At 50.0% G+C, this 22085-nt stretch overlaps 1 protein-coding gene across 1 annotated transcript in view; it reads left to right on the top strand.

Annotated features, from left to right (window-relative positions):
- Window positions 1-1475: 1475 nt before the first annotated feature.
- The window catches only part of glp1r (glucagon like peptide 1 receptor), a 99679-nt gene continuing 79069 nt past the window's right edge, over window positions 1476-22085 (top strand). Inside the window, exon 1 of the mRNA XM_031902204.1 lies at window positions 1476-1520. Within this exon, the coding sequence (XP_031758064.1) occupies window positions 1476-1520 (45 nt within the window). The remainder of the gene's footprint in view (window positions 1521-22085) is intronic.

Below are 22085 nucleotides of genomic sequence, written 5' to 3'. Positions count from 1 at the left end.
TGACCATGGGAAAGAGAGCAGCCCAGGAGCAGGAAGTACAGAGAATCAGAGCTCTGTACCTGGGTAAGTACTGGGGGGAGATTGGATTCACTTACCCAGGGGGGGAGGTTCCTGCCTGACCATGGGAAAGAGAGCAGCCCAGGAGCAGGAAGTACAGAGAATCAGAGCTCTGTACCTGGGTAAGTACTGGGGGGAGATTGGATTCACTTACCCAGGGGGGGGTTCCTGTCTGACCATGGGAAAGAGAGCAGCCCAGGAGCAGGAAGTACAGAGAATCAGAGCTCTGTACCTGGGTAAGTACTGGGGGGAGATTGGATTCACTTACCCAGGGGGGGGTTCCTGTCTGACCATGGGAAAGAGAGCAGCCCAGGAGCAGGAAGTACAGAGAATCAGAGCTCTGTACCTGGGTAAGTACTGGGGGGAGATTGGATTCACTTACCCAGGGGGAGGTTCCTGCCTGACCATGGGAAAGAGAGCAGCCCAGGAGCAGGAAGTACAGAGAATCAGAGCTCTGTACCTGGGTAAGTACTGGGGGGAGATTGGATTCACTTACCCAGGGAAGGGGGGGGGGTCCTGTCTGACCATGGGAAAGAGAGCAGCCCAGGAGCAGGAAGTACAGAGAATCAGAGCTCTGTACCTGGGTAAGTACTGGGGGGAGATTGGATTCACTTACCCAGGGGGGGGTTCCTGTCTGACCATGGGAAAGAGAGCAGCCCAGGAGCAGGAAGTACAGAGAATCAGAGCTCTGTACCTGGGTAAGTACTGGGGGGAGATTGGATTCACTTACCCAGGGGGGGTTCCTGCCTGACCATGGGAAAGAGAGCAGCCCAGGAGCAGGAAGTACAGAGAATCAGAGCTCTGTACCTGGGTAAGTACTGGGGGGAGATTGGATTCACTTACCCAGGGGGAGGTTCCTGCCTGACCATGGGAAAGAGAGCAGCCCAGGAGCAGGAAGTACAGAGAATCAGAGCTCTGTACCTGGGTAAGTACTGGGGGGAGATTGGATTCACTTACCCAGGGAAGGGGGGGGGGGTCCTGTCTGACCATGGGAAAGAGAACAGCCCAGGAGCAGGAAGTACAGAAAATCAGAGCTCTGTACCTGGGTAAGTACTGGGGGGAGATGGGATTCACTTACCCAGGGGGAGGTTCCTGTCTGACCATGGGAAAGAGAGCAGCCCAGGAGCAGGAAGTACAGAGAATCAGAGCTCTGTAACTGGGTAAGTACTGGGGGGAGATTGGATTCACTTACCCAGGGGGGGGTTCCTGTCTGACCATGGGAAAGAGAGCAGCCCAGGAGCAGGAAGTACAGAGAATCAGAGCTCTATAGCTAGATAAGTGTTGGATGGAGATTGGATTAACTTACCCTTTGTGACCATGGGGAAGAGAGCAGCCCAGGAGCAGGAAGTACAGAGAATCAGAGCTCTATAGCTAGATAAGTGTTGGATGGAGATTGGATTCACTTACCCTTTGTGACCATGGGGAAGAGAGCAGCCCAGGAGAAGGGAGAGCTGAAGCTCCAGGTAAGAGCAGGAAATCACTTATTTGATGGGAGGTTCTTTATGTGCCACATATGTTTCTGGGAAAGAAAGGGTGGCCCAGGGCTAGCTGCCAATCAGAATGCATAGTGTTGCCATGGCTTTTAGGCTAAATAATGATCATTGAAGAATTTAAATGACCCTTTAATTCACCCAAATGTGTTGTTAGTCCTATAATATAAATAAAAAGTGCTATTTATGTGGCTCTTTAGCTTGATTTACAGGAGCACATGGAATTACCCATCATCAGAGTAGGGAGAAGATTTGTGCTCCCTCTGAGCCCCCCCCCAGCACTATTGGTATTTATGCCCCGGTTCCCCTGGTTCTGGAGAGCTGCCATTTGTATCCCGGCGCTGCAGCGCTATATAAATCCATCAGCGCCGGACCCTCCTGCATTGCGGGGCAGGGACACACAGACAGGGGCTTTGCAAGGAAATAAAATAAGAATTAAGAGGGAAACCAATGCTCCTCCCTCTGACCCAAAGACCAATAAAAAGAACCTGAGAAGGAAAGGCTTTGTGTGACCCGACAGGGAAGGTAAAGGCAAAAAGTTCTAGAGGAAAAGGAGCCTAAAGGAAAGGGGTCCCGGGGTGAATGGGGTGTCTGACCCCCGGCTATGGGCAATTGCAATTCTCAGGAATCCCTGACTGTCTTGTCCTACTGCCTCCATCTTGCCCTACTGTCTCCACCTTGCCCTACTGTCTCCATCTTGCCCTACTGTCTCCATCTTGCCCTACTGTCTCCACCTTGCCCTACTGTCTCCACCTTGCCCTACTGTCTCCATCTTGCCCTACTGTCTCCATCTTGCCCTACTGTCTCCATCTTGCCCTACTGTCTCCATCTTGCCCTACTGTCTCCATCTTGCCCTACTGTCTCCATCTTGTCCTACTGTCTCCATCTTGCCCTACTGTCCCCATCTTGCCCTACTGTCTCCATCTTGCCCTACTGTCTCCATCTTGCCCTACTGTCTCCATCTTGTCCTACTGTCCCCATCTTGCCCTACTGTCTCCATCTTGCCCTACTGTCTCCATCTTGCCCTACTGTCTCCATCTTGCCCTACTGTCCCCATCTTGCCCTACTGTCTCCATCTTGCCCTACTGTCTCCATCTTGCCCTACTGTCCCCATCTTGCCCTACTGTCTCCATCTTGTCCTACTGTCTCCATCTTGCCCTACTGTCTCCATCTTGCCCTACTGTCTCCATCTTGTCCTACTGTCTCCATCTTGTCCTACTGCCTCCATCTTGCCCTACTGTCTCCATCTTGCCCTACTGTCCCCATCTTGTCCTACTGTCTCCATCTTGTCCTACTGTCTCCATTTTGCCCTACTGTCTCCATCTTGTCCTACTGTCTCCATTTTGCCCTACTGTCTCCATCTTGTCCTACTGTCCCCATCTTGTCCTACTGTCCCCATCTTGCCCTACTGTCTCCCTCTTGCCCTACTGTCCCCATCTTGTCCTACTGACTCCATCTTGTCCCACTGTTTCCCAGTACAAGTAGATGGAACTCTGTGCTACGTGCAATGTATCACATGGGAGTGGGGACTAACAAGGTGCTGCACTTCAGCGGTCTAATGATTAATTAACTCCATCAGCTCATTAGTCTCAGCCACAAACCTTCTCTCGGGCAGCGCAAAAACTCACACTGAATTAGTAAAGTGACAAAGTGATGTCTCGATTCAATCTGACAAATGACTAAAGTAGCCATTGGGGGAATCCCAGTATATTTCCCAGTTCTGCAATTGGTTTCCTATGTTCACTTAATTGTTGTACCTGTAATCTCAGCCTCTGTCAACTGGGATACAGGCAGTGATATGTCATGGGTTTGTTTTGGGAATTATGTACCCCCTACTGTGCCCATATAAAGGCACAAGGCTGCAGGCTGAGTTATACAGGGAACTCTGAGTATCACTCATGTATTATAAGGGATAATGTACCCCCTACTGTAAATGATAAGGATATTAGCAGTCACTGAGGGGTTCTGTGCCCCCCATATAAAGGCACAAGGCTGCAGGCTGAGTTATACAGGGAACTCTGAGTATCACTCATGTATTATAAGGGATACTGTACCCCCTACTGTAAATGATAAGGATATTAGCAGTCACTGAGGGGTTCTGTGCCCCCCATATAAAGGCACAAGGCTGCAGGCTGAGTTATACAGGGAACTCTGAGTATCACTCATGTATTATAAGGGATAATGTACCCCCTACTGTAAATGATAAGGATATTAGCAGTCACTGAGGGGTTCTGTGCCCCCCATATAAAGGCACAAGGCTGCAGGCTGAGTTATACAGGGAACTCTGAGTATCACTCATGTATTATAAGGGATAATGTACCCCCTACTGTAAATGATAAGGATATTAGCAGTCACTGAGGGGTTCTGTGCCCCCCATATAAAGGCACAAGGCTGCAGGCTGAGTTATACAGGGAACTCTGAGTATCACTCATGTATTATAAGGGATAATGTACCCCCTACTGTAAATGATAAGGATATTAGCAGTCACTGAGGGGTTCTGTGCCCCCCATATAAAGGCACAAGGCTGCAGGCTGAGTTATACAGGGAACTCTGAGTATCACTCATGTATTATAAGGGATAATGTACCCCCTACTGTAAATGATAAGGATATTAGAAGTCACATAAACACCTGTACATGTAGATACATATCATATGACGCAAATGAGAAACTAATCAGGTATTTGCATCATATTACACTAATGTACCAATCTGCTATTATTGGGATACAGAAGCTTCTGTGCGACAGTTGGTGCCGACAATTCCCAGCATCCCCTGCAGCCCTGAGGGTTTCTAGCCCAGAGGAGAGTTCATATTTGGAGGATGTTATTTCAGCAAGTTGCGCTCGTGGCTGCCGGATCTGTTCCTTATTATCCGCGCCGGTTTGATTTATAGAGTCAGAATAGGGAATTATGGGGCAATATTTCAGGATGTCTCGTTCCTGGTATCAGCGACTGCCAGACAATTAAGCCGACACTCACTCTTCTCCGGCGCAATATGGAGTCTGTCTACCAAGTAGGTCAGAGCAGGGCCATGTTTAATGAGCGGCAGAACGGTTGCGCCGATGCCCGGCCTGGCACGCGGGGGGTGGGGGGGGCACTAATTACCCTGCTCGTCACTTTCAGCAATGTATTAACTTCCCCTTGATTTGTCCTTAACGTAACGGTACACCTTCAGGTTAACTTTTAGTATGTTATAGAATGGCCTATTCCTAGCAACTTTTCAATTGGTCTTTATTTTTTTTATAGATTTTAAATGATATGCCTTTCCCTTCTGCCTCTTTGCAGCTTTCAAATGGGGGTCACTGACCCCGGCAACCAAACCCTATTGCTCTGTGAGGCCCCAGTTTTATTGTTATTGTTACTTTTATTCCATATCTTTATATTTAGGCCCTCCTTCTATTCATATTACCGTTTCTCTTTCAAATCACTGCCTGGTTGCTAGGTTAATTTGGACCCTAGCAACCACATACCTGCGGGAGCCCTGGTGGGCCCTGCACCCCCCAGTTCGACCCTGTCTGCTGAGGGAGGAGCAATCATCATATTACATTTGCCCTAGGGGTGTCGATAAGACATAATAAACTTATAACAATGGAGTCTCGTGCAAAGGTGAAACTGCTGGAAATTTTTTTACTGGAAGAAACCAGAAAGTGACTACAAATTTAGCAGCAAAGTTTCCATTCGTTAAACCACTCAAAGTGTTTGAGGCAAAAGCGCACAGTAATTATTGCGATGATGGTGCCTCTCGTAGCTTTAAGAGGTACAGCAATTAGTGCGCAGCAGCCCGGATGGAAGGGGGAATTTGGGGGGGAAAGCGATATTTTGTGTTGTTCAGATAATCGGCCTTCGCTATCATCATTTCCATTCTACGTGTTGTGACCAGGGCAGGTTGGTGGGGGGGGGTTGTTTTTTTGGGATCACTCAGACCTCTCGCAGGCGGAAACCATTAGAATGGACTCTTGTTGCCAATGGGTTTCAGTGGCACTTAGTGGCGCTCTCAGAGGAGCCATAATTGCACGGTACTTTGGCGAATGGGAACGTGTCACGTAACAGAGATACAAACACTTATCCCAAATAGAGTGCGTGTCACAAACACAATGGGCACTTAGTAAGGCGGAAAAACGCCAGTTTGTGCCGTGCCAATTTGTTCCCCTAGAGATGCCAATTTAACACCTGGATCCTGGAAATTCTAGGAACTATAACTGATTGGATGACAGAACGGTATTTTGATATACCTGTAACTTTCCTATGAGCTTAGGGGTCCTACACTTAACTCCCAAAAAAGGGTCACACTCAATAAATATGAAATGAAAAATGGTTCCCCATTCTGTATGTGCCCCTCACCTCCCCCTCTGTCTGGGCAGGGTCCCTCTGTGGCTCCCCATTCTGTATGTGCCCCTTCCCCTCTGTCTGGGCAGGGTCCCTCTGTGTCTCTCCATTCTGTATGTGCCCCTCACCTTCCCCTCTGTCTGGGCAGGGTCCCTCTGTGGCTCCCCATTCTGTATGTGCCCCTTCCCCTCTGTCTGGGCAGGGTCCCTCTGTGTCTCTCCATTCTGTATGTGCCCCTCACCTTCCCCTCTGTCTGGGCAGGGTCCCTCTGTGTCTCCCCATTCTGTATGTGCCCCTCACCTTCCCCCCTGTCTGGGCAGGGTCCCTCTGTGGCTCCCCATTCTGTATGTGCCCCCCGCCTTACCCTCTGTCTGGGCAGGGTCCCTCTGTGGCTCCCCATTCTGTATGTGCCCCCCCCCCCCTCTGTCTGGGCAGGGTCCCTCTGTGTCTCCCCATTCTGTATGTGCCCCTCACCTTCCCCTCTGTCTGGGCAGGGTCCCTCTGTGTCTCCCCATTCTGTATGTGCCCCCCGCCTTACCCTCTGTCTGGGCAGGGTCCCTCTGTGGCTCCCCATTCTGTATGTGCCCCCCCCCTCTGTCTGGGCAGGGTCCCTCTGTGTCTCCCCATTCTGTATGTGCCCCTCACCTTCCCCTCTGTCTGGGCAGGGTCCCTCTGTGTCTCCCCATTCTGTATGTGCCCCTCACCTTCCCCTCTGTCTGGGCAGGGTCCCTCTGTGGCTCCCCATTCTGTATGTGCCCCTCACCTTCCCCTCTGTCTGGGCAGGGTCCCTCTGTGTCTCCCCATTCTGTATGTGCCCCTCACCTTCCCCTCTGTCTGGGCAGGGTCCCTCTGTGTCTCCCCATTCTGTATGTGCCCCTCACCTTACCCTCTGTCTGGGCAGGGTCCCTCTGTGGCTCCCCATTCTGTATGTGCCCCTCACCTTCCCCTCTGTCTGGGCAGGGTCCCTCTGTGTCTCCCCATTCTGTATGTGCCCCTCACCTTCCCCTCTGTCTGGGCAGGGTCCCTCTGTGTCTCCCCATTCTGTATGTGCCCCTCACCTTCCCCTCTGTCTGGGCAGGGTCCCTCTGTGTCTCCCCATTCTGTATGTGCCCCTCACCTTCCCCTCTGTCTGGGCAGGGTCCCTCTGTGTCTCCCCATTCTGTATGTGCCCCTCACCTTTTTAGTGAATAAATTCTCTCTGTATTGAGTCTCGGCTGAGGGAACAGCAAAGGGAATTCCAATAAAGAGAAGATATTGGCTATGAGTGAGGATGAGAGCAGTGAATAGAGGATATTAGCGGAATTAAAGCGCAATAAGAAGGGGCCGAGAGTGTCAGCTCAGAGCCAAGAGGCTGAATGAGCAGCAGCATTAATGCCAATTTGGATAATATTATAATTCCGCTCCTGTAACCGGGATTACTGAGCAGGGATTAATGGGAACACTTGTCTTCTCGCTGCCGTTACTCCTTCCCCATTCATTCTCCTCACAAGTCTGGATCCATTAGCAGCACCGCGGCTTTAACCGTAACCGCGCCAGCGCCCGGGGCCCTCTGTAACTCCCCCAATCCTCAGTAGCCAATTACAGTTTCCCTTTAATTATAATTAAGCTAATCACATGGAGCATGCAGTTCTCTGATATCTGCAGAGTCACTGTGGGGGGAAAGGGGTACAGTGTAGTCCCACCCTCTCCCAGTGCAAGGAAGATGGTGGCCGCTATATAATTACATTTGCCCAGTTTGATACATGAAAACTATGTTTCAAGGGGAAGCTAACCTTCATATTTACCGTTTGGTATGCCATAAATGGGCCCATTGAGAGCAACTTTTCAGTTGGTCATCATTATCTATTTTATTATTATGTGGTGTTTGAATTATTAGCTTCCCTATTCTGCGTGTTTCCTGCGGTTTGGGGACCCGCACCAGGGTCACTTAGTTACAGCGAGAGAATCACTGACCAATGTTGGTACAAGCAGGGGGTGAGAAGGCGTGAGATGCTCACCAAGTAAAGGGCAGGTTCACCCTTAAGTTATAGTTATAGAAAGGCTAATTCTAAGCAACTTTCCAATTGGTCTTCATTATTTATTTGTTATAGTTTTTGAATTATTTCCCTTCTTCTTCTAACTGTTTGCAGTTTCAAATGGGGGTCACTGACCCCGGCAGCCAAAACCTATTGCTCTGTGAGGCTTCAGTTTTATTGTTATTGTTACTTTTTATTCCTTATCTTCCTATTCAGACCCTCTCCTATTCATATATTAATCTCTCATTCAACCCACACCTTGGTTGCTAAGGTAATTTGGACCCTAGCAACCAGATAGCTGCTGAAACTCCAAACTGGAGAGCTGCCGAACAACAACCGAAATAATTAAAAAACTACAATTAATAAAAAAAGAAGGCCAATTGCCCTTTAACATTAATTACTTATCAAGTGCAGAACTGTATCGATTTATTGAAAATTCCCCAAAGTTCCGCTAATCCCGGTGACGGTTCCCCTTTAAGTGATTGGAGAATATTCTGCTGAGCGCTGACAGCACTTAATCCCATTTAATCAGAGGAACACGAGCCGATCGCTGCCGCGTTGCATCCAAATTACAGCAATAACGACAGCAATTTCTAAGGATGTGGGACCCGGAGGCACTGATTAAATTAGCTACAAACACTCGCTAGCCCAGGGGCACTTACCTCTCACACAGCGGCCAATGAGATGCAGGGAATGTGGCAGAATTATTTCCCTTCTTCTTCTGCCTCTTTGCAGCTTTCAAATGGGGGTCACTGACCCCGGCAGCCAAAAAACCTTTGGTCTGTGAGGCTCCAGTTTCTATTCAGGTCCTCTTCTATTCATATTCCTGTCTCTCATTCAAATCACTCCATGGTTGCTAAGAGCATTGGGACTCTAGCAACCTCACAGCGGCTGAAATTTCAAACTGGAGAGCTGCTGAACAAAAAGTGAAATAAGAAAAAAGTGTATAAAAAGTACAAATAATAAAAAAAACAAAGGCCAATTGCAAATTGTCTTAGAATATCACTCTCTACATTATACTAACAGTTAACTTTAATGTAAACAAGTGTAGTTATTTAAACTCCTAGTATCAGGGGCAAAGCTCATAGGGGTATCTGGGATGTGAATGTGCCCTAGAATTCCCTCTAGTTTGGCCGTGGGGGCCACAAGCTGAGTAGGGGTGCCATCTCTGCTGTCTTCTTTCTCACCTGAGGGTGGATGGCATCACAGGGGGCAGGGAGGGGTGGCCAGTGATGTCACAGGGTGAGAAAGGGGCAGGGCCAATAGCCGCATCAGTCGCGGCGAGTCCTTCTAAAAACTGGGCTGTCAGGGTCAAAACCGGAGGGGTAGTAACCCTAAAGCTGAGTCTGTTGCCCCTGCCTTGTGGCCGCAGCACTGCTCCGGGGGTTCATCCATTGCCCTTTGCATCCATTTAGGGCTTTTGCACTTGTACCTGAGGCAATAAAAACTGAACCCTTTAGTCTGTATGTTGGCCTATCAGTTGCCCCGCTGACGGGGGTATTTATAGGGCTAATTTGTAGCAAAAGACCATAAACCTTTACGATGAAGTTCCAGTGACTAAAATGGTGCAGATAAATAATTTACAGTGGCCCTTGTGGCCCAACAGAGAACCTGCCCTATGGCGCTGACCATTTCTCTAGAAACTCCTCCCATCTCACCTGTGCTTTTCCCATTCTGTTCTCGGCTCCTCCCTCAGCGCTGCTGTCCTTCCCCCATTACACAGGGTGTGGGCGCCGGTGCCCGGCTGAACCTCCTAACTCTGCCGGCAGGGCGGGGCCCACGAATAGGGGTGCCACATTTTCTGGAAAAAAATACCAGTCTTCCTCAGTATTTATCTTTTTTCCCATTTATAACAAGTGTTAAACCAAGCAGCTGGCAGCCGTGCCAGGGAAGGTGCCCCAAGTACAGTGAATCTGAATGGGCCCTGACAGAACTGCCCTACTGCTGTGCAGGGAGCCCCACAGGGGTAACCTATGGCCTGTGGCCCAGTGTATTATGGGCATTTCCTGCTTTCCTAGTCTGTAAAAGGGGAGGGGCCCCTCTCTGGACTCCATTTTAGCAGGGGGTGGGGCCTGAGGCAGGAGGAGGTGCCAGGAGCCCAAGGTAACCCATGCCCTGTGGGGAGAGGAGGGGAGGAGCCCCACAGTTCTTTCTCTTTGGACTCCATTTTAGCAGGGGGTGGGGCCTGAGGCAGGAGGAGGTGCCTGGGACCCAAGGTAACTTCAGTGGAATGAGGGAATTGGGGCCTTGTACTTACTGATAGCATCCCCTGAAGGGGTTAATGTTCATTTTGGTACATGAGGGACATGGCAGCCATTTTATGTGATGGGTCTGTCATTACTGAGGGAGGTGCTGGCTTTACCTGGATCTGTGGGTGTGGGCGGGTTTATTGACATGGGAGACTATTGGCGACCAATCAGATTTTTTCTGTTTTCTTACTTGTAGGTGACCTTTTAAATCTAATTGCTGATTAGATTCCCGTGATTCCACTGGGACACTGGGGTGACAGCGCCGCTGGGCAATGCCCCCTGCCTGGGAGCCAGTTACAGGGCTGTATCTGCCCCCTCCAACCTGCCCGGCCTGTGGCTAAACTGACTGTGGGTCTTGGGGCACCCAAGCACCTCTCCCTTCACTGGTTCACTTATACCATGTGACACATATTCCCGGGGGCACTCTAGGCAACCCAACTGGCCCGGGGGGGGGGGGCATTGACAAGCGACAGGGGCAAAGGAGAAGGGGGGAAGAGGTACCTGCCTGGCACCCCCCCATTGTTGCACCCCAGACAGGTGCCCCTTCTACCTACCCCTGGTTCCGGCCTTGCATAATTCTGTGTGACTCCTACTGCCCCGTTTCACTTGCCTTAACCGACCCTGAACACCAGAGTTAGGGCAAGATTTCTTTACTGAAGGGCAATTCTCATATGTTTTATTATTATTATTAACATTTATTTATAAAGCGCCAACATATCCCGCAGCGCTGTACAATAAGTACAAACAGTACAATTCCGCCGTATTTCTGTTGGCTGAGTGTCAGACGACTCGCTTTTATACCCGGTACCCACCCAGGGGCAGATATGCACGTTACAGAAGTGACATCCCTCATTAATTTTTGGGAAAGGAAAATAAATGAAAAAGGTTACTATGCAAATCTGCGCGGCGTAACGTGGCAAGGTAGGAAAATGCGCCAAGCAGCCCGAGCCCCAGTAACAAGCGATTACTCGCCAACTGGCACTGCCAATGCCCACGTTCCTCGCTCTGTTAATTAACAAAGTCGTAAGGAAGTCTGTGCTGTACCTGCAGCCGATAAATAGAGCTAATTTGCCTTTACGAGGGAGATGATTCACCGAGACAGCACAATGGCCGGTTTGTACTTGAGCAGTTTATTACTGAGCTCATAAACGTATCTCTGCCGTATCCTGCGCGCCGCGCGTGGGGCATTATTACTGGTGAGTTATGGGTCAGACCTACAGGTAACGGCTACGTGCGGATGTACCCAGTAACTGTACCGTGAAATCTTTATTATATATACATAATATTATCTCCTACTGCCTGTAATACAGGGAACTCTGGGTATCACTCATGTATTGTAAGGGATAATGTACCCCCTACTGTAAATGATAAGGATATTAGCAGTCACTGAGGGGTTCTGTGCCCATATAAAGGCACAAGGCTGCAGGCTGAGTTATACAGGGAACTCTGAGTATCACTCATGTATTATAAGGGATAATGTACCCCCTACTGTAAATGATAAGGATATTAGCAGTCACTGAGGGGTTCTGTGCCCATATAAGGACACAAGGCTGCAGGCTGAGTTATACAGGGAACTCTGAGTATCACTCATGTATTATAAGGGATAATGTACCCCCTACTGTAAATGATAAGGATATTAGCAGTCACTGAGGGGTTCTGTGCCCCCCATATAAAGGCACAAGGCTGCAGGCTGAGTTATACAGGGAACTCTTGAGTATCACTCATGTATTATAAGGGATAATGTACCCCCTACTGTAAATGATAAGGATATTAGCAGTCACTGAGGGGCTCTGTGCCCCCCATATAAAGGCACAAGGCTGCAGGCTGAGTTATACAGGGAACTCTGAGTATCACTCATGTATTATAAGGGATAATGTACCCCCTACTGTAAATGATAAGGATATTAGCAGTCACTGAGGGGTTCTGTGCCCCCCATATAAAGGCACAAGGCTGCAGGCTGAGTTATACAGGGAACTCTGAGTATCACTCATGTATTATAAGGGATAATGTACCCCCTACTGTAAATGATAAGGATATTAGCAGTCACTGAGGGGTTCTGTGCCCATATAAAGGCACAAGGCTGCAGGCTGAGTTATACAGGGAACTCTGAGTATCACTCGTGTATTATAAGGCATAATGTACCCCCTACTGTAAATGATAAGGATATTAGCAGTCACTGAGGGGTTCTGTGCCCCCCATATAAAGGCACAAGGCTGCAGGCTGAGTTATACAGGGAACTCTGGGTATCACTCATGTATTGTAAGGGATAATGTACCCCCTACTGTAAATGATAAGGATATTAGCAGTCACTGAGGGGTTCTGTGCCCCCCATATAAAGGCACAAGGCTGCAGGCTGAGTTATACAGGGAACTCTGAGTATCACTCATGTATTATAAGGGGTACTGTACCCCCTACTGTAAATGATAAGGATATTAGCAGTCACTGAGGGGTTCTGTGCCCCCATATAAAGGCACAAGGCTGCAGGCTGAGTTATACAGGGAACTCTGAGTATCACTCATGTATTATAACGGATAATGTACCCCCTACTGTAAATAATAAGGATATTAGCAGTCACTGAGGGGTTCTGGGACCATATAAAGGCACAAGGTAGTAGTTTCCTTTCTCGCCCTTTAAAGGGCAACTAAAGCCTAAAATAGAATATGGCTAGAAATGTTTAGCTGTGTGTTTGAGCCCCTGTACCAGCCCAAAGCCACCAAAGCTCTATAGAAATAAAGTCCCATGCCCCTGAAGATGCCCACAGTAGCTCTCCATCTTTTGCCCAACTACTGCACATGCTCAGTCTGCTCTTGGCTGATGTCACTGAGCTTAGGGAGCGACTCACAATATCCTTCTTTCCCCTGCCTGCTTGCTCTAGTCACTGCCTGGTCACTATTAAACATGCATATAAGCCAACCAATCACAGTCCTGTCTGGCTGCTCCCTAAACAACTGAAGTCCTGCTCTGGCACTTTGAGCTTGGGGCGAGACTTTAGCTGAATCCTTATTGTGGGACTTTCCCCCTTGTTACAAAGGATGGGAATACTGACAGAACTGAACGCAGCGCAGTTATATAAAAGCATTATATTCTTAATTAAACATAAACATAGGTTGATTCCATCACTTATTTACCATAGAGTGAAAGCACCATATGCCCCTCCCACATAGGGGACAAACATAACAAACACACAACTTATTGGGCCCAAAGCAAAGTCAATGGAGATTCCTGCACTGACCGGTTATTATATAGAGACACAAGCTGTGAGTAAAGTTTCTGTCACTTTGCTTCTATAAAACAGTCCGACTGGGAATACATTTTACCATTGCAAAGGTTTTTCTGCATGTAACACAGATTTGCATATGCACCTTGTAACCACTCCCACCTCCCATATACAGAACATCATTGGCTTTAATTGTGAGAATACAGACCACTAACTTCTCTCAAAGTGCTTATGAAGCCAGTTGCATGGGGGTGTGTGTGCATTACACACGGGGAGAGGCCAAACTGGGACCCTCTGCACAAACACTATGTTCCTTCCCAGGATGCAAAGTGACTGACACTGAGCTCAGAGTTTGTGTCTCACTATTATAAACAGGCTGTGTATGGAACCCCCAGGCTGCTCAGCAACCCTTTGCTTTGGGCAGTGTAATGCAAGTGTCAGAGAGAGTTGTTTGTAGGAGGAGAGAATTCTGAGTGTGTTTTGGTTGGAAAAAGCCATAATTATTTTCTGAATGGATGTTTTGGGTGATGGAGGAGTTTGGAGTTGGGAGCAATAAGCACAGTTTCCCAGCACTGAACAATCTGCTCCTTTATCCCCATGTCTGATTCCTGTCTGATAATGAAGGGGAAAAAAATGTATCTCTTTATGCAAGATAATATCTAAATGGCTATCATATAGTGGTGGGAATCTGATCAGCATTCTCATTGGTCAATTTCCATGCATCTATAAATTTTTCTTTTACCACTATAGAGATTGAAGGGAGGGGGAGATTGCCATAAATAATATTGGCCAAATTATCCCATTGGCACAGAGACACAGGTGCATTATGGGTCCAGGTACATATAAACTAGTGCTGCCCTATTATACACATCTAATTATATACCATATACATACTTCCCTCTCTGATATTTACATGTTATTTTTTTACAACAGACCAAATGTTAAACTAGAAATCTACTGAGAGCATAACCGTAGCATTTAAAAAAAAAAAAAGACTTCAAAACCACTACACTCTACAAATAACTTATATATTCTTCTTTAGGGCGAGCCCCTTTACCCACGACCCCCAGGCCAAAAGGCACTTGGGTGCAAGGGTCAATGGGAACCTTCACGTAACAGCTAGGGCGAGCCCCTACACCCACGACCCCCAGGCCAAAAGGCACTTGGGTGCAAGGGTCAATGGGAACCTTCACGTAACGGCTAGGGCGAGCCCCTACACCCACGACCCCCAGGCCAAAAGGCACTTGGGTGCAAGGGGTCACTGGGAACCTTCACGTAACAGCTAGGGCGAGCCCCTACACCCACGACCCCCAGGCCAAAAGGCACTTGGGTGCAAGGGGTCACTGGGAACCTTCACGTAACGGCTAGGGCGAGCCTCTACACCCACGACCCCCAGGCCAAAAGGCACTTGGGTGCAAGGGGTCACTGGGAACCTTCACGTAACAGCTAGGGCGAGCCCCTACACCCACGACCCCCAGGCCAAAAGGCACTTGGGTGCAAGGGTCAATGGGAACCTTCACGTAACGGCTAGGGCGAGGGCGAGGGCGAGGGCGAGCCCCTACACCCACGACCCCCAGGCCAAAAGGCACTTGGGTGCAAGGGTCACTGGGAACCTTAACGTAACGTAACGGCTAGGGCGAGCCCCTACACCCACGACCCCCAGGCCGAAAGGCACTTGGGTGCAAGGGTCACTGGGAACCTTCACGTAACGGCTAGGGCGAGCCCCTTTACCCACGACCCCCAGGCCAAAAGGCACTTGGGTGCAAGGGTCACTGGGAACCTTCACGTAACGGCTAGGGCGAGCCCCTACACCCACGACCCCCAGGCCAAAAGGCACTTGGGTGCAAGGGTCACTGGGAACCTTCACGTAACGGCTAGGGCGAGCCCCTACACCCACGACCCCCAGGCCAAAAGGCACTTGGGTGCAAGGGTCACTGGGAACCTTCACGTAACGGCTAGGGCGAGCCCCTACACCCACGACCCCCAGGCCAAAAGGCACTTGGGTGCAAGGGTCACTGGGAACCTTCACGTAACGGCTAGGGCGAGCCCCTACACCCACGACCCCCAGGCCAAAAGGCACTTGGGTGCAAGGGTCACTGGGAACCTTCACGTAACGGCTAGGGCGAGCCCCTACACCCACGACCCCCAGGCCAAAAGGCACTTGGGTGCAAGGGTCAATGGGAACCTTCACGTAACGGCTAGGGCGAGCCCCTACACCCACGACCCCCAGGCGAAAAGGCACTTGGGTGCAAGGGTCACTGGGAACCTTCACGTAACGGCTAGGGCGAGCCCCTACACCCACGACCCCCAGGCCAAAAGGCACTTGGGTGCAAGGGTCACTGGGAACCTTCACGTAACGGCTAGAATGCCATTTACATTAAAGGACAACTAAAGCCTAAAAAAGAATATGGGTAGAAATGTTTAGCTGTGTGTTTTGAGCCCTTGTATCAGCCCAAAGCCACCAAAGCTCTATAGAAATAAAGCCCCATGCCCCTGAAGATGCCCACAGTAGCTCTCCATCTTTTGCCCAACTACTGCACATGCTCAGTTTGCTCTTGGCTGATGTCAGTGACCTGAGCTTAGGGAGCGACTCACAATATATTTCTTTCCCCTGCCTGCTTAGTCTGGTCACTATTAAACATGCATACTAGCCAACCAATCACAGTCCTGTCTGGCTGCTCTCTTAAAAGCTAAAGGCCTTTTGAGCTTGGGGCGAGACTTTAGCCGAATCCTTAGTGGGGCTTCTCTTTCCCCCGTGTAATGATCCCAAATACTGAGCTGAGTTACAAATATAAGTTACAGAGGTTGGAAACAGAGGCAGAAGCTGTGACAAAAGTTCCAGTCACTTTGCTGTTACAAACAGCCCCTCTGGGAATAAACTGCCCCATTGTAACGGTTTCTCTGTATGTAACACAGTGACTGTATATGCCAATGGGAACCTTCACGTAACAGCTAGAATGCCATTTACATTAAGCTGAGAAGTATAGCACAAACAAAGCAAAGCAAAGGGTTGCTGAGCAGCCTGGGGGTTCCATACACAGCCTGTTTATAATAGTGAGACACAAACTCTGAGCTCAGTGTCAGTCACTTTGCATATGCAAATCAGCATGTCTGGGAAGGAACATAGTGTTTGTGCAGAGGGTCCCAGTTTGGCCTCTCCCCGTGTGTAATGCACACACACCCCCATGCAACTGCTTCATAAGCACTATGAGAGAAATTATTGGTCTGTATTCTCACAATTAAAGCTAATAACGTTCTGTATATGGGAGGTGGGAGTGGTTACAAGGTGTATATACAAATCCACGTTACATGCAGAAAAACCTTTGCAATGGTAAAATGTATTCCCAGTCGGACTGTTTTATAGAAGCAAAGTGACAGAAACTTTACTCACAGCTTGTGTCTCTATATAATAACCGGTCAGTGCAGGAATCTCCATTGACTTTGCTTTGGGCACAATAAGTTGTGTGTTTGTTATGTTTGTCCCCTTATGTGGGAGGGGCATATGGTGCTTTCACTCTATGGTAAATAAGTGATGGAATCAACCTATGTTTATGTTTAATTAAGAATATAATGCCTTTATATAACTGCGCTGCGTTCAGTTCTGTCAGTATTCCCATCCTTTGTAACAAGGGGGAAAGTCACACAATAAGGATTCAGCTAAAGTCTCGCCCCAAGCTCAAAGTGCCAGAGCAGGACTTCAGTTTTATAGGGAGCAGCCAGACAGGACTGTGATTGGTTGGCCTGTATGCATGTTTAATAGTGACCAGGCAGTGACTAGAGCAAGCAGGCAGGGGAAAGAAGAATATTGTGAGTCGCTCCCTAAGCTCAGTGACATCAGCCAAGAGCAGACTGAGCATGTGCAGTAGCTGGGCAAGGCAAAAGATGGAGAGCTACTGTGGGCATCTTCAGGGGCATGGGGCTTTATTTCTATAGAGCTTTAGTGGCTTTGGGCTGGTACAGGGGCTCAAACACACAGCTAAACATTTCTACCCATAGTCTTTTTTAGGCTTTAGTTGCCCTTTAACATTTATCACATAGTAAATGTGCCTGACTGAATACACATCCAGTTCATGTGGTGCCTCCCTCAGTTCTACTCTAGTCCATACAGGAGGGCAGCAATAAAACCCCATAAGGTTTTCACAATTGAAACACAGAAGGGGAGTAATGACCAGAGAGGGGACCCCGGCCCAGTTTATGCCAATAGGAGTACCCCAGGGGTACCAAACTGCTGAAATGTATGCGTCTCCCAATGCAGATACTTCGGGGGGAAATTCCAAAACTTTCCTTTTTGTAAATCAGCCCCTATTTAGTAGCCGGACTGAGGGAGAACAGAAAGGGGGCTGATGTGGTGCTGGGGGGGGGGGGGGCAGTCGGTGGAACAATTGCGGCTGAATAATGACTTGTTGCCCTGACACATGGGCCTGTAATGCGATTAAACTCCACATGGCTCCGACACCTGCGCCCCCTCTCTGCACCCGCAGTACTGCCCCCCATTCACTCCTTCCCATTAATACATACAGTGCATCTCAATACAGAATCTGTTTAACTATACGCTGAATGGGGTTAAAGGAAAAGTTCACCTAAAAAATTGACTTTTAGTAGGAGACAGGCAATGGCTTTCTGAGATGCGGTCATGCATGGAGACAGTAGGGTAAGATGGAGACAGTGGGGCAAGATGGAGACAGTGGGGCAAGATGGAGACAGTAGGACAAGATAGAGACAGTAGGGCAAGATGGAGACAGTAGGGCAAGATGGAGACCATAGGGCAAGATGGAGACAGTGGGGCAAGATGGAGACAGTGGGGCAAAATGGGGACAGTGGGGCAAGATGGGGACAGTGGGGCAAGATGGAGACAGTAGGGTAAGATGGAGACAGTGGGGCAAGATGGAGACAGTGGAGCAAGATGGAGACAGTGGGGCAAAATGGAGACAGTGGGGCAAGATGGGGACAGTAGGGCAAGATGGGGACAGTAGGACAAGATGGAGACAGTAGGGCAAGATGGGGACAGTAGGGCAAGATGGGGACAGTAGGGCAAGATGGGGACAGTAGGGCAAGATGGGGACAGTAGGGCAAGATGGGGACAGAAGGGCAAGATGGGGACAGTAGGGCAAGATGGGGACAGTAGGGCAAGATGGGGACAGTAGGACAAGATGGGGACAGTAGGGCAAGATGGAGACAGTAGGACAAGATAAGGACAGTAGGACAAGATGGAGACAGTAGGGCAAGATGGAGACAGTAGGGCAAGATGGAGACAGTAGGGCAAGATGGAGACAGTAGGGCAAGATGGGGACAGTAGGGCAAGATGGGGACAGTAGGGCAAGATGGGGACAGTAGGGCAAGATGGAGACAGTAGGGCAAGATGGGGACAGTAGGGCAAGATGGAGACAGTAGGGCAAGATGGAGACAGTAGGGCAAGATGGAGACAGTAGGGCAAGATGGGGACAGTAGGGCAAGATGGGGACAGTAGGGCAAGATGGGGACAGTAGGGCAAGATGGGGACAGTAGGGCAAGATGGGGACAGTAGGGCAAGATGGAGACAGTAGGGCAAGATGGAGACAGTAGGGCAAGATGGAGACAGTAGGGCAAGATGGAGACAGTAGGGCAAGATGGAGACAGTAGGGCAAGATGGGGACAGTAGGGCAAGATGGGGACAGTAGGAAAAGATGGAGACAGTAGGGCAAGATGGAGACAGTAGGGCAAGATGGGGACAGTAGGGCAAGATGGGGACAGTAGGGCAAGATGGGGACAGTAGGGCAAGATGGAGACAGTAGGGCAAGATGGAGACAGTAGGGCAAGATGGGGACAGTAGGGCAAGATGGAGACAGTAGGGCAAGATGGAGACAGTAGGGCAAGATGGAGACAGTAGGGCAAGATGGAGACAGTAGGGCAAGATGGGGACAGTAGGGCAAGATGGAGACAGTAGGGCAAGATGGAGACAGTAGGGCAAGATGGAGACAGTAGGGCAAGATGGGGACAGTAGGGCAAGATGGAGAGAGTAGGGCAAGATGGGGACAGTAGGGCAAGATGGGGACAGTAGGGCAAGATGGAGACAGTAGGGCAAGATGGAGACAGTAGGGCAAGATGGGGACAGTAGGGCAAGATGGAGACAGTAGGACAAGATGGAGACAGTAGGGCAAGATGGAGACAGTAGGACAAGATGGGGACAGTAGGGCAAGATGGAGACAGTAGGGCAAGATGGAGACAGTAGGGCAAGATGGGGACAGTAGGGCAAGATGGGGACAGTAGGGCAAGATGGAGACAGTAGGGCAAGATGGGGACAGTAGGGCAAGATGGAGAGAGTAGGGCAAGATGGGGACAGTAGGGCAAGATGGGGACAGTAGGGCAAGATGGAGACAGTAGGGCAAGATGGAGACAGTAGGGCAAGATGGGGACAGTAGGGCAAGATGGAGACAGTAGGACAAGATGGAGACAGTAGGGCAAGATGGAGACAGTAGGACAAGATGGGGACAGTAGGGCAAGATGGAGACAGTAGGGCAAGATGGGGACAGTAGGGCAAGATGGGGACAGTAGGGCAAGATGGAGACAGTAGGGCAAGATGGAGACAGTAGGGCAAGATGGAGACAGTAGGACAAGATGGGGACAGTAGGGCAAGATGGAGACAGTAGGGCAAGATGGAGACAGTAGGACAAGATGGGGACAGTAGGGCAAGATGGAGACAGTAGGGCAAGAGTGGGACAACAGGACAAAACAGTAACAGTTCTGGCCAAGCTGCAGCAGGAGGGCAACCCCCCCAATCAGATGCAGATGTCCCCCCCTGTCCCGCTGGGGGCTCAGTGCATATTCCCATCTACAGAATCTTGTGTCTGGTTAGATCTATCCCCTTTATAAGAAAAATCTGAAAAGATTATTTTGCTGTAATTGATGGTACAAAACCTGCCCAGATGGTGCCGGACTCTGTGCCAGCGACGTTCTGATTCTGATGGAGAATTTCCTTTATTAGTTTCCTACAGAGGAAAAAACAAAATACCAAACAGAATGAAAGGCAGATGTGCTGCTGAGATGCATCTCCCCCCATCCTGCTGCGAGGGGATCATGGGAGATGTAGTCCAGTAACCCTGGCATGGGAGGCTCTGTGCGGCACTTACTGAGTGCTATAAATACCCCGACCCAGGCAGCCCTTCTCCTACCGCCCCAAAGTAACGGCAGTGCTGACTTATTCCTCTGCCCAATTAGGTGGCAGCAAAGGAGCGCAAGCCTTTGTGTCCCAAGCTCTATGCCCCTGGGGTACAATAAGGTCATGTAATTGCTTTTAAAAGCACAATTTGCTGAACTCCTGGTTGTTACTTTTTAAACAATGTTGCAAAGGTCAGTCCCCTAGCGAGTCAGGTCTGTCAGGCTGCTGCCTTGTGTTACAGTGTTTCAGGGGTCAGTCTCCCCCAGTGAGTCAGGTCTGTCAGGCTGCTGCCTTGTGTTACACTGTTTCAGGGGTCAGTCTCCCCCAGCGAGTCAGGTCTGTCAGGCTGCTGCCTTGTGTTACAGTGTTTCAGGGGTCAGTCTCCCCCAGTGAGTCAGGTCTGTCAGGCTGCTGCCTTGTGTTACACTGTTTCAGGGGTCAGTCTCCCCCAGTGAGTCAGGTCTGTCAGGCTGCTGCCTTGTGTTACACTGTTTCAGGGGTCAGTCTCCCCCAGCGAGTCAGGTCTGTCAGGCTGCTGCCTTGTGTTACAGTGTTTCAGGGGTCAGTCTCCCCCAGCGAGTCAGGTCTGTCAGGCTGCTGCCTTGTGTTACACTGTTTCAGGGGTCAGTCTCCCCCAGCGAGTCAGGTCTGTCAGGCTGCTGCCTTGTGTTACACTGTTTCAGGGGTCAGTCTCCCCCAGCGAGTCAGGTCTGTCAGGCTGCTGCCTTGTGTTACACTGTTTCAGGGGTCAGTCTCCCCCAGCGAGTCAGGTCTGTCAGGCTGCTGCCTTGTGTTACAGTGTTTCAGGGGTCGGTCTCCCCCAGCGAGTCAGGTCTGTCAGGCTGCTGCCTTGTGTTACAGTGTTTCAGGGGTCGGTCTCCCCCAGCGAGTCAGGTCTGTCAGGCTGCTGCCTTGTGTTACACTGTTTCAGGGGTCGGTCTCCCCCAGCGAGTCAGGTCTGTCAGGCTGCTGCCTTGTGTTACACTGTTTCAGGGGTCGGTCTCCCCCAGCGAGTCAGGTCTGTCAGGCTGCTGCCTTGTGTTACACTGTTTCAGGGGTCGGTCTCCCCCAGCGAGTCAGGTCTGTCAGGCTGCTGCCTTGTGTTACACTGTTTCAGGGGTCGGTCTCCCCCAGCGAGTCAGGTCTGTCAGGCTGCTGCCTTGTGTTACACTGTTTCAGGGGTCGGTCTCCCCCAGCGAGTCAGGTCTGTCAGGCTGCTGCCTTGTGTTACAGTGTTTCAGGGGTCGGTCTCCCCAGCGAGTCAGGTCTGTCAGGCTGCTGCCTTGTGTTACACTGTTTCAGGGGTCGGTCTCCCCCAGCGAGTCAGGTCTGTCAGGCTGCTGCCTTGTGTTACACTGTTTCAGGGGTCGGTCTCCCCCAGCGAGTCAGGTCTGTCAGGCTGCTGCCTTGTGTTACACTGTTTCAGGGGTCGGTCTCCCCCAGCGAGTCAGGTCTGTCAGGCTGCTGCCTTGTGTTACACTGTTTCAGGGGTCGGTCTCCCCCAGCGAGTCAGGTCTGTCAGGCTGCTGCCTTGTGTTACACTGTTTCAGGGGTCGGTCTCCCCCAGCGAGTCAGGTCTGTCAGGCTGCTGCCTTGT

This window comes from Xenopus tropicalis, chromosome 5 (assembly GCF_000004195.4).
Source record: "Xenopus tropicalis strain Nigerian chromosome 5, UCB_Xtro_10.0, whole genome shotgun sequence".
Taxonomy (NCBI): Eukaryota; Metazoa; Chordata; class Amphibia; order Anura; family Pipidae; genus Xenopus; species Xenopus tropicalis.
The sequence above is the reverse complement of the archived record's forward strand: the minus strand, read 5'-3'. Positions and strand labels throughout refer to the sequence as shown.